General features: G+C 42.2%; 1 protein-coding gene across 18 annotated transcripts in view; it reads right to left on the bottom strand.

Moving 5' to 3' along the window:
• The window catches only part of MAGI1 (membrane associated guanylate kinase, WW and PDZ domain containing 1), a 301,269-nt gene that overhangs the window by 143,569 nt on the left and 141,156 nt on the right, over nt 1-16,544 (bottom strand). For all 18 annotated transcript variants that reach the window (XM_021409802.1, XM_021409816.1, XM_021409818.1 and 15 more), the window contains exon 2: nt 12,624-12,740. In XM_021409802.1, coding sequence (XP_021265477.1) covers nt 12,624-12,740 — 117 coding nt within the window. The remainder of the gene's footprint in view (nt 1-12,623; nt 12,741-16,544) is intronic.

Consider the following 16,544-nt stretch of genomic DNA (forward strand, 5'->3'; position numbering starts at 1 on the left):
GAAGGCTGCCTTTTATATTATTGGTGACATTTCTAACACATGACAACAATTTCCATCTGTATTTAAGCCGGGAGTGTGAGAAAAAGAGCATTACATCACGACTCCTCTATTCCTAGGGGCTGTGGAATATGTAGGCCAGAGGGATTAAAAAGCACCTGTATGCGCTGCAAATCTGAAACACCACCAGGCAGATTTCCCCCCTCTCTCCCTCACCCTTTTTATTTCTCCATCACCTTCACTGAGCCGCTGTTTGAGAACGTGCCCAGAGAAGTGCAAAATGGTATTGTCCTGGACTGCGAGGCGCGAGAACAGGGGAACGATGTGAGCATGATTTCTGGCTCTGGTTCTCTCCATAAGAGATACAGCTCTCATTTTTTGCAAGCCAGCAGACAAAATACAGAGCATCCCTCCGCTTTCTCCTCTGCTTGTCCCAGGGGCTGGGAGCTTCTCTTAAAGTACCGACTTTCATCTTCCTTTTACATCTGAAGGGAATTTCAGTGACAGTAGCAGGGATTTCCCCCCTCCCATTTCTTTTACAGCCAACACACACGCAGGTATCTTTCTGAAAGCAAACATCAAGAACAGGGGCCAAAGATACTTTGGAAAAAGCACTTGACTGCTTCAGAGCCAGCAGGTGTCCGTCTTGGATGCTTTCCACCTATCTCACAGGGCAGGATGGCTGAGGTACAGCTCCAAAGTCCCAAGAGATCACAGAGCCTGGTACAGAAAGCCACTGTCCTGCAGCCTGCTTCGCTGCATCCCCAAGACCCCATGTGAGGTGCTGGTGGGGTGGGGGTAGGATGCCGAGGGCTCCTATGGAGACAGCACTGCCTGCTGCTGCAGCAAGCAGCAGCTGTTCTGAACTGTATGAGTGTGGATTGCAAATCAGAGTCATTAAGGTTGGAAAAGACCACTAAGACCACCAAGACCAACCCCAGCCCATCCCCACCACGTCCCTCAGTGCCACATCTCCATGGTTCTTGAACACCTCCAGGGATGGTGACTCCACCACTTCCCTGGGCAGCCTGTGCCAGCACTCGGCCACTTTTTTTGAGACGAAAGTTTTCCTAAAATCCAACCAAGCAAAGCAGCTCGGTACAAGTGTAGATGAGAGCAACAAGCGTATGGTTTGGAGTACGAGTATGTAAGGACCAGGTGACACAAGGAGAAAACATAACCTCTCTGCTCCACCAGGAAACCCAATGGTGCAAATACTATCACCGCTCTTGCAGAACCACCTGATCCCCCAGAATGCTTCACTTGGATAGGAGCAAGATGCCACCATGAGATACAAGCTTCATCACCCTACCTCTACGAGAGGCCTGGGCAAGCATTAACAGGAGGATGGTGTGATTATCAGGATGTACTGCAGCCCCATTTGAACGGGGACAAACATCTCCATGAAACTGCCACTGGACACAGGGTTCGACCACTATGTGTCTCTTGCTTAAAGGGATAAAAGAATTATTTGGTGTTCAAGACCAGGTGGATGGGGCCCTGGGCCACCTGATCTAGTGCCCGAGATAGAGGCTGGCAACCCTGCACGTGGCAGGGGAGTTGAAACTGGATGATCTTTGAGGTGCCTTCCAACCATTCCTTTGCTCAGGGGCCGCCTTCCCTATCTTTCAACAAGTCTCAGGTTGGTGGCTGTGTCTGGCCAGCTCACAGGCTCCATGGGAAAGCTAAAGCCTTTGACAAGGATGGACTTAGAGTATGGATACAGTACATCTGAAGACTGCACTGTGAAAATAAATAATTCTTAATTCCTTGCCCTTCCTCTTCACATCCACAAAATAAAGAATTCTCCTCCAGCCACACTGAAACACTCTCTCTGGATGATATTTCAGTGTGGCAGCACCTAATTGGAACATTCCAGAAGAAAAAAGCCTTATTAAATAAAGAAATAGAGCATTTTACATCTATTCAGAGATGCAGCACCCCAGTCATTTATGAAAACGAGAACTCTTTCATTAGATTTAGAGTGAGGAAAAAAGGAAACAATGAAATGACTTATTTTTAATCTGAGGTTTAAAGGCTTTTTTCCTTTCCAAAAAGAAAAGTCCCCCACACACAGAAAGAAATTCAATGCAAACCTCTGTTTCTGTATCATGAAAGCTCCTTCGAGCACCAGAGTAATCAATTTCTCAGAGCTTGTGTGGTCCACAGCAAAAGCCAAAGAAGGTATTTAAGTTTATACAGCCTTCAGCATTTTGATGGCTTGCTTTTGAAATATGACATGTTTAAATTTTATATCTTTTTCAAGTTGGATACGTCTTTAGAAAATGGTTGCTGTCAGAAGAAAAAACAGAAACAAAGGAGAGTAAATGAATTTCAACCTGGTTTTGGAGCTGTTTGTACATTTTAAAAACAGAGTAATTCAAAGTTGTACCAAGAAAATTCTCAGAATTGTAATTACAGCTCCCCATTCGTCATATTATACCCAGACTCATTTTAGCATCACTTTGGCTCATCTTAATAACAATAATACTTCACAGGAATGTTGCTCCTGTGCCAAATGCCACCAGTTAAGCATCCATGCAAATTTACAAAAACGGTAAAATTAAAATAAAAGTACTTGGTCGAATGTAGAAGAACTCTGTACCTTTTCACATGCAGAAAACCAAAGGCAAATCATAAACCACTTCAGGATGGGGAAAGGAGTCTTTGTCCTCACGGTAACCCCAGCTTCCCACCATGGAACAAGACCATCTTGAGACGAGGTTTTACAGCTGGGATTTAACTCGCGGGGTGAAGAAGTGTGAGATGGAGCACTCTTGTAGGTAGGAGCAAACCTCTCCAACAGACTTCTCAATCTTTCATCAGCGCATTTTGGATCCAATTCACTCACCATGTGGGAACAGCAAATGGGGAACAAACTGTGAATTCAAATAACTGTAAACTCAGCAAGATGTGGAAATAAAACACAGATGGTGCACTTCAGATGAAGGGTCAGTGTTTCAGCGACGCTTTCCACTTTTACATTCTGATAGGTGATGTATAACAACAACCTCCTCCCTGAGACAGCCCTAAATAAAGTGTGACTCGCTTAGGAAAACACAGAGGCGAGCGATACCTCCGAGGAAGGCGGGAGGAGCTAAGGTTGCTTTGTTGAGCTCACAGGTTTTGCTGCTTGAGGATTAACATTTGGGAGCAGAAGTTGTCTCTGCTGGATGGACGCTGCTGAGAAAAGCATCCTCAGCCGCCCCAGCTCCCAGGCATGCAGCTGCAGAGCATGCTCTGCCTGAAGCCGAGCATGCTCTGCCTGAAGCCCAGCACAGCCCCTTACTCCCATTTGATCTCCTCTTCCCCACCACATCTCCAGCAAAGCTTTTCAGCGGCCGCTCTGATACCCGTCAGCAAAAGCCAAGAACATGACCACTTCTACCAGCATCACCCTGTGTCAACCCTCACAAAGGGCCCAATACTAAAATACCTCTGGAGGCCCACATTTGGCTTGCCTGAAGGTTGGGCTCATTCTTTCCTCCAGAACTGATCTTGTTCTGAACCCCAGGAATGGAATTTCAGGATGACTTTATCCTTGCTGTGAAGCCTTAATTGCATGCCCAGGGCCCTCCAAGAAAGGGCCTGCTTGCAAGCACAAGTTCAAAGAAAATACAAAGCAGTAAGTACAGACCAGATGACAGAAGAACTATAAATCTATAGGAGCTTGAAATGTCAGATAGAGAGGAGCAGCAGTGATTGTGAGGTGACTATTACCTTCAAAATATGCCGGAGGCTGTTTATCGGATCAGAGTTAATGAGGGAGAAATCTAATAGAACCATAATATTAAATTTACCATTTTAATGGTATCATCAATGCTCTGTAATGTGGGCAATTTGCAAGGTGTCTGTCAGCACGGCTCTCGGTGTGGTTAGTTACACGGCCACGGCACTATCGCACCCTGGCAGCTGCTCCTGGTAGAAAACGCAGCGTGTTCAGAGCACTGCAGAAGTCTAAGTGAGATAGCAATATATATTTTAATTACAAGCACACTAAAATGGGAAAGATTGATGAACATGATGGGGTTCGTATATTCCTTAAAGACCTGGGTTCAGCTCTGCCCAGCTGTTGAGCACAGCCTTCCTCCTTCTGCATTGCCATTCTGTGTTCTGCTGGGTTTTCCTCAACTCTCTTGCGTATCTACATTTCTCAAACCCTTTAAATACTTGGAATCAGGAGAGCTAAAAATAACCTCACCATTTAAGCTCAATTTCCAGATCTCACATAGTGCCAACCCACCCTCCCAACACATAACAAACACACACACACACCAACAAAAGAAGGACAGACCCCACAGCCCAGAAAAACATGAAAGGTGATTGCAGGAAGGGCTCAGAAACAAAGAAGTAAATGTAAAAAAAAACGACAATATCCAGTTTCAAGTTTCTACTGACTAATTTGAGACCTACAAACAGTAGGAAATGGTAATGCTGCATTTGTAATTATCCATCTGCTCACGTATTCAAAGGAAGTTTGCTGAAGGAAGCAGCTTCTAAATTGAAGTTCCTCCTTCCTCTGCCACCTGCCCCAGCCCCTCCATTCTGTTGTACGTCAGTTCAGATTCCAAACACAGCAAAGATGGCCTGCATATTTCAGCATATGACAATCTCCCCTTAAGAAGCTGTAAAGGAAGAGTAATAGAGTACTGGCCGTATTAGAGTTGCCATGATGGTATGAGATAAATGAAATCACCTGCTTATCCAACAGGAGATAGTGCTTCTTCCTACAGACCTCTCTAAAGACCTCAACGTTTCTTTACAGTAGGCATTGTTTTTTTGTAATTGAAGTGTTGAATCTGAAGCTTAAAGAAGTGCAGGTAAGGAATGAGCGATGAAGAATGAAATAATTCCATGGCAGGTGATGCTTCCAGGGATCTGATGCTTTAGAACTTCCAGACCAGCACCTACCTGGTTATGCAACGCTACATATCTCATTCTGAAGATACATCAGCCTTTCAAAGAGACATTTATTAAACATTTTCTTTTAAGTAATAATTTTCACAATTCTCAGTGAAACAGATGTATTCCCTCTTAAATCACTAATTAAGAGCAGTCTGGGGCATTACAAAGCCCTTTTAAAGGGATTCAGGGAACTAGCGTCCCCCTTAAACAAATCTGTGCTGGCAACAACCCAGGAATCTTGTCTTCATAACTCACAGCTCTAATTATTCAAAAGGACATTATAAAAGAAGGATACATCTAGGCCATTATGACTAAGAGGAAAGATTTATTTCTCCTTCAGTAGGGGTGGAACTAGAAATATTTGTTCTATTTTTTTCTACCTTCCGGTTCAATAGGAAGGAAAAAAATAAAGTAGATCAGTGAAGATTAATTTACAGTGTTATTCCTAGTAAAGGCACTGAGTATGACTCTCCCCAGAGAAAACCAGCTAGAAGAATTGGAACCATTTTCTAAATGATCATATGGCCAATCTCCTCCCCGCTGAAATGGAGAAAGGACTGGAAGACAAATACAGCATTCTCTAAGCGAAGAAGCATGGTAATGTTAAAAAATTGATACTTGCGTGAAGATAAAACGCAGCAAAACTGCATCCCCATCTAAACTTTCAGGAGTTTGCATCTGCTATTGCCCTGAGTACTGACATCTTTGACTTAAGAAGCAAAGGACATGCAAAGCAACACAGCCTGGTCTAGTGGTTGGCGACCCTGCACTTAGCAGGGGGGTTGAGACTCTATGATCTTTGAGGTCCTTTTCAACCCAAGCCATTCTATGATTCTATCTGAGCACAAACACACCTACAGTGAGATGGGTGCCTTCCAGAGGGAGTTAATCATGAAATACCAAGTACTCATCCCAAATGCATTGTGAGTTGAAGAATAGGTTAAAGCATGGCTATGCATTTGATTTCTCCTAATGTTAAACCGCTCACTTTGCCTGGAAAACTCATTCTGTTGGCTTGTAGCATAATCAATACACTACAAACTATGAACAGATACATGGCAGCAGTCGAAAAGAAATCAAACTGCCTGGTTGATGAAATCAAAAGCTGGGGCACTGCAGCCATCACTGGAGATTTAAGTAGGCCACTTGGTCATTGCATAAAAAGAACGGGATGGAAGGACACTCACTACCTTTGGCCACATGCTCTTCTGCTGATTTTCATTCTGTGACTTTTGGAGACATTGTGGTTCGTCTCTTCTGTAGTTTTAATTGTGATGGTAAATAAAACTATTGCAGGACAAAGTGAGTTTTGATGTAACTAATATGGGGGTAATTCACCTCTACCCCTTCCATCACTCAACATCTCATTTCTGATTTCTGACACTCACAGTCGTAGAGAAACCTCTACATGTTAAAGCACGTGCATGTACTTGGTTTGCGCTACCTAAATATCCACTTGCAGGTGCTTTGCTGCAGTACAAAGCAACCGCAGTGGAAAAAAATGCAAAACGAAGCATGTTGGGGACAATCAAGGAAAACTAGCCATGTAATCCCTTCCCACACTTTTTACCCAAATCTCCTTTGGCAAGTGCCATGGGAGAGCCTATAGGGCTGAGTTCTTCGGCTTTGTACTGTTCTCTGGAGCCTCATACAATTCCAACTGGGTGTACAGTGAAATACAAAAAAGCTATTGCTCACAAATGAGTAAGCAGATGAAGCAATATTTGCTATCTTAAGTGCTTTTCTTTCCAAATGTTAAAAAAAAAATACCCAATAGCTCCACTGGCACAAAATGCACTATTGATCTAAACGGACAGGCCAGATGGAATAAAAAAAAGGTCTGAAGTCTCCTACATCAAGCAGAAATGACAGAGCATGGAAAAGAATTAAAGAGTTATCAGTCCTATTGCTCAAAACAGGGCATTTTTCTCTCTCAAACCTGAAAACGCATCTGGTTCACTAACTTGTGAAATAAATATATCCCTGAAAACTGCAGGAGACTCCACTGCAATTCTGCTCTCTCTGGAACACAGCTACAGGAATTTTCTAAGCCCACTGGTTGTACTCAAGAGACAGACCCTGCTGGAAATACAGGGAGAAAAAGTAAATTTGAGTACATTAGCTGGCATGGAAAATATACCTCATGTTCTTGAGAGTTAGATAACTCAGAAAGAAATGTTCTTCAGAAAAATCATCTTTACATACTGCCGGTACCTATACATTGCACCCTAGTGATAAAGGTACTGTTTTAAAAAAATATTTAAAACTCTCCGCTCACACAAATCTTGTAAAACAATTAATTACTCTTCTTGTGTTGGAAAAAGATCAGCCCACTGTTCATCACCTTACCAGCGTGCGATTTCAGATGAATATTTCATGGACTCTGCAACTTTTTCTCATTACAAAAGCAAAATTACACTTCTAGGAAGGGAATGGCAACAAAAGGTACTTGGATAATAAATATGGCTACAGCTCCGGAAAGCTTTTGAGAATTCAGAGAACATTTGTTTACATAAACTGATGATTTATTGCCTGTGGAGAAAAATAATTTGCACTGTCAGTGATTCTGTTTACCCTTAATAAAAATTAGTAACTAAAAATAACTTCAAAATTGCGGCTCAAATATCCCCACATGTAAGAGCACGAGCATTTGTAATATAAAGGTCTTTCTGCTTCATTTCAATCATTTTTTCCAGTATACAGACACACTGTTATACGCAGTATTCTAAAGAAAAGAATCACCTGTAAGCTGGCTTGCATGTCTTCCTATCAATTCATTATGAAGGAATTGATGACAAACGGCTTTAGAAGCTCGCCTGGGAAATGATCCCAGCCCACGGGGGTTCTCTGCCCCAATGTGAATTGCAGACGATGGTGGCTATGCATGTAGCAGCACACCTGACTCCTGGAGCTCACTTTGGTAGTTCAATGATCCACGAAAACACTTATCCAGCTAATACAGTTCCACGTGCTCTTCTTCATCTACTCGCTGAAGTCTTTGCTTAAAATACTGCAAAGTTTCCTTGGTCAGTATTGTTTTCTTTCTCTAGAAGAACACGTTCCCTTTGCACTAGCAGCTGCTTGAAACAGAGGAATGCTTCAGCAGAAATCCAAGCGTGAGACTGCTCAGGCCAAGCAGGTGCCGGGGAGGCACTGTCTTTCTGAGCCTCCTTACAGATCACTCAGCACTTACACTATTGATTTTTATCCATTCCTTCCCATTTCGCTCCACAGACTAACAACAACACTGGAGCTACTGCTCTGTAATTGACGACACAGAACAGATCAAACTCTGGGAAGGCAGAGAACAAACAGCAGAAATGAAAGTGGTATCTCTCTAACATCAAACACTCCTGCCAATTAATCCCAGGGCACATACTTGTTTTGGGAAAGTGAATCAGCTGCTGAATGATGACCCCTTGAGGTTTTAAAAGTCAACTTTGGGAAGGAAAAAAAAAAAATAAAATCAAAAGATTGCTACAGAGTGTCTAGGCTGACAACATCTAAGGCTTAACTCTAGACTGGGCATTGCGTTGTCCCTGTTCCAGCCGCCACAAAGGCCTTGCTTCTACCTGAGTTTTGAAGTCTACAGTCAGGCAAAGGAAAAAAATTCACAGAACTGAAATAAGACAAAAGTATAATAGACACGAATAGGGAGAAGACTACTGGTCTGTTAGTGTACCCGCGCCTGCACCAGGAACACTGCCTTTGCAAGTAAAGTTATGGTGAAGCCCCACCAGAGCTGTCCGTGTACATCACACTGGACTCAAGCAAATGTGCTCAGGCAGAACAAGACCAGCAACCCACCCCAAGCACACACAGAGATAAGCTTTTATGGAAATAATCTGATTCTTCTTCACACACCGTAAAAATAAAACTGCTGCCAGGCTGTTGAGAAGAAGCAACTAGGCCAAATGGCCGGTGCTGCTTTTTTATTTTAAACAGATGCCCTCTACCATCATTTCAAAATGAGGCAGGTAATCCTGTCTGTTCAGCCTCCCATGAGCAGTGTGGCTCAGACATGCTGCTGCACCATTGCACCAAAGGAAGTTGCTATCACATCTCTTTCTCAATTAGCACTATTGCACAGCTATCTCAAGGCTAAGCTATCTAAGGCTATTTGGAAAAACCTATTTAGGATGCAGTAGCATGAATATATTCTTACATATGTACTTCCAACTAATCACATTTTCCATGAAGCAAACCTTCATACACAGCAACCCCACTTTGAGAAGTTCTACTCCTAGAAACACTCTGTGAAACCTGATGTCGGGATACTCCATTCACAGCATGGACTCACAGCCTGCACCCAGATCAGGTACAATAGAAACCACACCAACTCCTCTTGAGCTGCCCCACACAGCTACAGATCTGCCCTTCTGTTCTCAGGGTTGCTTCCAGCTCAGTTTTCCCCACCTAAGTGAAATCCATGCTACAAAAAAAGCTGTAGCCAAACTCTCTGCATGGGCCAAAGCACTTCTAGTATAGTCACGGCCAGTAATGATGAGACTGTTGCCAATTCAAGCCTACTCCATGCGCAATGGAGTCATTAACTAGCCCACAAATAGAGCATTCTTTCTGGTGGTCTTCATTAGGCACATCAGAAAACTGGAAGAAATGTGCTACTTCAAAAGAAAAAATGAGACAAAGAGGATAGCCAGAGCCTGGCTCAACATTTTGAAAATCTGGATAATGTATTTAGGTTTTTTTTTGTTTGTTTGTTTGTTTTTCTTTCTAGTTTTGACAGCAGATCCTATGTGCTGGAATGAGAATACTTATCTATTTGAACACGTAAAGAGAGTAACTATGCTGGAGTTTAAGGTGCTGATTTCTCTTAAGCAGATGACAGAAATACTGTAAAAAAAATAAGTCTCAGGCTCAGCATGTGAAGTAAAAAGGAAGAAAGTGGAGGAAACAACACACAGTTGGCTGAGCTAAAATAAAAGCTAGTTCAATGGCTGAACGGCACTTTTTCAAAGATTTGCACATCGTAAATGCATGGTTTCATTAGTACATACGCACCATCCAAACACATAAACAAGGCATCCCACCTTTCTTCTTTGCTCTGGATGAGTCCTGGATTATGATGTTGAAGCTGTAAAAACCAGAGTGTCCTCTATGTCTGTAAATAAACCCGTGGGCGTAGTGTGACAGCAACAGCAGAGCACTGGGGATGGCACAACCACCAAACTTGGAGGCCGCCTGGAAGCCTGGCACAGCTGTTGTTCACTATGGATCTCCGCAGGACATATCAGCTCAAGAGGGAGCAGGGAGCATGAAGAGTGGGAGGAGGCATGCTGGGGGGCAGAGGGAGGCCACCAAGACTGGCCAGCACTGTTGGCTGCTTCCCATCTGAACCAATGTTTGCATTTACAGGTTACTCTTTAAGACTTCGGTTGGCAAAAAAAAAAAATGTGTGGTTCACCTCCTTCTTTCAATTATACCTCCCTTTCAGGTGTGTTTCCAGGTCTCATCTCTTTGCAGACAGCTCCCATGCTTAGCAATAAAGTCACCTTCTCTCTCAGAAGCCCGTACCTGTGTCACCTATTTAGGCACTTCTCTGAGATCTGAAAACATCTCAACACTCTTAAGATAAGAGATCGTTCTTAACCAGCTCTCCTACAGTAAAAAAAAAAAAAAAAAAAAAAAAAATTTAAGTGCCACTTCAGCAGCAATAACCACACAGGATCCTCACGACGCATTTTTAGGGAAGAACTGGTTAACACCACCTTTCTCCATTCTGCATTTAGTAATTATCACTTCATTTAGCCCTTCTATTAGCGCAACACAAAGCAGCTGGCAAGCCCAGCACACTCTGTCCAAGTGACCTTGTGTTCTTGTTCGTGTTTACCACATAATCAGCAGAGAATTCCATTTTCAAAATACAAGACTTCATAATCCATTAGCACTAGAGATTGGTCCAGGGCCCTGGATTTACTGGTCACGTGTACCAAGGAATAAAAATATGACTGCACCACTAGATTAATCTCCAGACCTGTAAAGCATTCCAACCCTCCATGCGTACAGTAGCCTCATTCAAATTCACACATGAATATTAGCATCATTCTTTAAAGCTACCACTAATACCATCCCAACAGTACATGAAGAGAAAATTAAATGTTACCTGCTTTATAACTCCCCAAGTATGGAGACACACGGTAACTGACTCCACTACTCAGATTTTCCATGTATGAAATAACAGGAGTACTGATGTTCTTAGTAACGCGTCAGCAATACATACCTCTTCCTGCTACAGCCAAGAGGCAGAAATTGCTTTTTGCTGGTCTTAATTTTAAATCAAAAGTCTTTAGCGAGTCCAAGTAGATTAGCTCACCGTCAAGTTAAATACATTAGAGAAAAGAATCAATGGAAAGCATTTCAAAATGTAACCGTGGTAACGCACAAAATGCTTCCACTGAACTTCACTCATTTGCTTTATTTGCTGCTTCAGAAATTGGAATGTAACACATAGGCAGAAGGACATTAGCATCAAGACATTGCATTTACCAAGCCTAAAACACCGCATGTGTTTTCCTAGAAGGCACTTTCCGCATTATACCTTAAAAACCTGCAGCCAAGCAAGTTAGACGAATGGGAAACTAATCATATTTCACGTTAACAAAATGGAAAATGGAAGTATTCAATAGAAAACAGCAATCCATATTTATTCTTCACGTCCACACACAGCACTTTAAAGGTAATTTGGTTCATGCTTTCAACTGATAAAATGAAAACAAACTCAACAGTGACATACAACGTCTGCCATTTGAGGAATCAGCATTTATCAGTGTTATCACACAATTTTAACTGTGGCCCTACACAGTTCCCCCGCATGCAACACTTCGATTGAAAACAGCTATTACTCTACCTACCATTATGTGGTATTTGTTGGCAAATACTGATTCTTGAGTGGCAACATCATTATTCAGTGTTTATACAAGTCTACCAGGATAAACAACCTCTGACTCATGCCGACAAAGAGAGCTTAAAAAATGTTTTGCTGCTCCTTTCAGCATGCTGTTACTAAGAGTTTACTAGTTCTTATCCAAGCCTGATCTGGAATTCAGAGCACTTTCTTCAGAGCTCATCAAGGCCGAAGCAAAAAAGCAGATCGTTTCATTGCACCATTCTCCAACTTCCATGAAAGGACACGAAAAACAATTTTTTCCTACTTTTTGCGCACCTTCCCAAAAAGCAAAGTACAGTCTGATTTTGGGTAGAATCTGAACTTCTGAATATTACCAACCCCTCCAAACTATTCAGTTTTCCCCTTGGTTGGTTTTGGGGTGAAGAAGAGCATTTCTCTGTTAGCTTCACTAACTTCTGCTGCTTATCTCCTATTGGAACTGAGGATGACCTTCTAACAGCAGCAGTTTCCTCCTTCATGTCACCCAGCCACAAAAACCTGCCCAATTTCTCACATTAAATAAGCACAGGAAATGAAGTTTTGCTAACAAAATAAATATAAAAGCTATTTTTTATTCACAGATTTCAAATCAATACAGAAACACATACCATAACGATATTAATGAGCGCTTTCTAAGGCCGTCAGCTGGTTTCCCTCTAAGCCCTCCCTGAACCCTATTCTCCATCACAGGTGGAAGTCTGCCTAGTCTGAAACCTGAGCTGTGCATGCTGCCACGCGAAGGCTGCCCCCAGTAAATAAGTAAAAGCAAAAACGATATGAAAGTAATCCACCAGGTCAGCGGTTTGTTACTTACAAGGCACAGCATGGCGATAAAGGTTATCTCTAATAGTCTGCTGTAGATCGTGATCCGGCGATCCTTTCTGAAACCTCTGGTTGAGATAATGTCTCAGGTCTTTGTTCAGTCTGCTTCCTGCAAGGAAAACACAGCCATTTATTTACTTCTAAGTGCACACAATTAACATTTCCAATTCAGGCAAATGTTAGGCTTCCATTCAGAGTCCCCTAAATAACGGCATGCTGACTTTACGAGCGGAGGCTCATCTTCCTCTACAAATGGCTAATTACCAAAAATAACTCGCTGTAAACAAGAGGTCTCTCTCGTCTCATAATGCATCTTTCTTCTTGTGGTGTTAAGCAGGTCATCGTTCCCTTTTATCACTTATTTGTCTCAGCAAATGGAGAAAGACAGATGATGGGAGACAGATGAAAAATAATAAAGGTATTGTTTTTGCAGCTCATTGGAGAGTGAACTGGGCATGGAGATAGAAAGCAAAGGCACTAACATAGCTGAACGTGGCACAAAATCAAAAAATGATACTTTGCACTGGTATCTACCCTAACACACAGTTGGGAAAAAATTGAATGAAGGAGTTCAGAGCACACAAAGCCCTTAAAAAACCAACAGAATAATATCCAGTGCTTTTCACTTAAGTTTGTTTCCCCATTCAGCTCTGAACACTTCCATAAGTATGTGAGAATAAAGACAGATGAGTTAAAAACAACAACCACCAAAAAAGGAAAGATCTAGTTGTAAATGAACATGGAACATCAAATACTTTTCTGCAGCAGAACATAAGAACTGGAGCAACTTCATGAAGCCTGTACCCAGAAATGAAATATTTTCAAATCTGAAATAATGCTGACATCAAGTTGACTGAAAAGCAAAAACAGCCCCACATGATCCTACAGAAAACAGGGATGGAAATCCTTCTGTTCTTAAAATGGGGAGTGGAAAATAATTCACACAGGCTGAGAAGGTGGGAGGAGGGCTGGTTTGTCAATAATGGTAAAACATCCTTTGAGCTGAAAATGAATTGCTGGCGGCTAGGGCAGTATTGGGAGAAGAAGAGGTGGAATATTAAATGTTCCTTTCCTTTGCTAGGCACCTTATTTACAGCCACATCCAGAGTTTGAACAGTGGGCTGCATGGACCTTGAGCTGAACCCCTACAGCTGTTTCTATGGCCTTTTATAATTTGCGTCATGATTTTTTTAGATGGTGAACATGTAACACAGAGGCCAGCCCAATATTTGTGACACCGAATGTAACTTCGTTGTTAGAGATTCCTGGCTGGAGCCCCTAGGAACCACTGCAAAACAAATTAATAACAACAACACTGCAAGAAAGTGCAGTTGGACAGCGGCTCTGGGAGGCAGCAGCGGTCCCAGGCAAATGAAAAACAGCGCAGAGCATTCAGCAAACAAGGGCAGGAACAGCAATCTGCCTAAGGAAGGTCTGCAGTAATATTGGTTTAAAAACAAACAGCAATAAAAATGACCTTAGTCTGAAAATGGAGTTAAATTTCATAAAATAAAATAGTTGATCTGTATGTTCTTCCGCTGTTGTTGTTTTTAAGATTAAATTTATTACTGAAGGAAGGAAAGAGGAAGGAAGGTTTAAGCATTGGCCCTCTTGCCTTACAAGAAGTGTTTAGAGACCAAGATGCTTGTTGCAAAAATGGCTGAAACAACAAAACTGAAGAAAGGCAGACAAATCATGCTCATCACGTTGTCCTGACTTACCCCAAGCAACACCTCTCACTCCAGGAGCAGATGATCAATCTGGTTTCTAACAAACTGCCTTTGGCTGTTCCACTAGTAAAACATAGCATATAACAACCTGGGAGGTGCTTGGATAGACTGTGGGCTGCAGCTTTCCCATTTCAGACCAGCCTTCCCAAGCTCAGGTGTTTGGTGGATGCTGAGTCTTTTCAATCCAGAGGGGGAGACTGGGTATGGCAAAGAGCATCCTTGGAAATAATCAAGCACTTCTTTATCCTTCAGCTGAGCAGTTCACCTATTTTTTTTGTACATGATAGTGACACAAGGTGGTTACTCATAGCCAAAAAAAAAAAAAAAACCATGATGAGCAGCTTGGACATAATGCAAATGCTTATTCCAGGGAAGGAATAAGTATGTATCTTACAGACTTCCTCTTGAAATACCGTGCAATTCATGATTAAATGATTTATGTCACAATCATGTCTAAAGGTGAAAAGGCTCTACTGACAGAGGGTCTTTCTCACCACAAAAAGCATGCAATTTACTGATGATATCTGCAGTTATCTTCCCTCTGTGCCCATTCATTGAGCATCTCAGTCTATTACAGCCACCACTAAAAGGTTTGGCTCTCTGTTATGCAGTAGCTGGGATTTTGAGCTGAGTCACCAATGTGCTGGCCAAGATGGCAGTTGCAAATACAGGGGCCAGAGCAATACTTGCAGTCACATACTTCTTCCTTCAGGGAGCTCACAGTGATTGCATTACATGTATTTCAAATGGGGAGGAGATAAAAAACAAACAAACAAACAAACAGAACAAAAAAATACCTCACTACATCACATTTTTGTTGCTAAATTCCAGAAAATTCCAGATGGAAAAAAAGCTTCTTGCAGCTGAGCCCAGGGCTGTGGACAAAGCAGGCTCACCCATTACAGCCCGCGGCACAGCATGGGAGGTGAAAATGAGCTAACGCAGAAACAAACCCCTTACGGAAAGCTGCCAAAGGAATCCACCACAGAACATACTGGATTCTTTACCATTTGAAACATTTAGTCCACTGATTATCTTTTCCCAAAACTTGCTCAGACTTGAAAGGGCATGTGCTCGATACCAGCATTCCTGAGCAGATTCTACAGCTAGACACAAGTTTACAAAGGGTGATAATTTCTTTCTGAGCCTAAAACATATGCCCCCACAGCTCCTAAGAATCAGACACACCAGTGACAGCTCAGCTACCTCCCACATGCAAACTGCAGCACTGGAACTCATTCTGACCTTCATGGGCACCCCTGCCTCAGTCGCTGCTCCCTCTGCAAACAAGTCTCACCACCGATGCCTTCTGTCCATCCACCAGCCCAAGGCTGGGTTAAAAAGCAGGAGCGCAGCACCACCTGATTTTATGCACAAGTCTTCTCTTTGTAAAATCTAATTTGAGGCATAAGTTGTGCTAAGAATACACCTGGCTTCAGTTTCCTTAGAGATGAGCTGTGTAACACTTCAAAACACTCTCCCGTTTTCAAGGAGATTGGATCTTATATTTGCTCTTTGGAGAACCTTCCTTTTCTTCTAAGCACACGTAAAGAGGCCGTAGAGCAGTACGAACAGGCCAACTGCAGCTGAAGTCCAGAGGGGATTGGTCAGTGCTCAGACTTTCCTTTCTGCTGGCTAGGATAGGTGGGAAATGCATTGATTTGCCCACAGAAAAAAATTACCATGTCCTTTCCATAATTAAAATTGGGCTGAGGTGTTCAGTTTCAAAAGATCAGACAAAAAAAACCCTGCTATATAAATAAATTTATTCCCTACTAATCTCATCAACGTTAATACTTGAAAATTTAAGAATTAAAACATGTTACAGGATTGATTGTTGTTGCTGAAACGGTTCCCTTCCATCTTTCAGCCCTGGAACAATGAAACTAATGCCTTTCTTCATAAGAGAACCAACTTTCCAGTACTCTTCTCCTCATTCAACCACTCCAGATCTGAGAAGTTTCCATCTTATTACTGGAACCCTTTACCTTTTACAAAGGGCAACTTATTGTAAGTCTGATTTTCTCAATTACTCTTAATTATTGTACTGCTTTTCAGAGCAAGTCAATCATTCTCTCAAACCATTATACCAGAATAATACTTCAATAACAAAAACAAAAATCCGAGAGAGAAACAAATCATCTCTCCTGTTAAAAAACGAGTCCTGCTGATACAGAGTTTTC

The sequence above is a fragment of the Numida meleagris genome, chromosome 11, assembly GCF_002078875.1.
Source record: "Numida meleagris isolate 19003 breed g44 Domestic line chromosome 11, NumMel1.0, whole genome shotgun sequence".
Lineage (NCBI taxonomy): Eukaryota > Metazoa > Chordata > Aves > Galliformes > Numididae > Numida > Numida meleagris.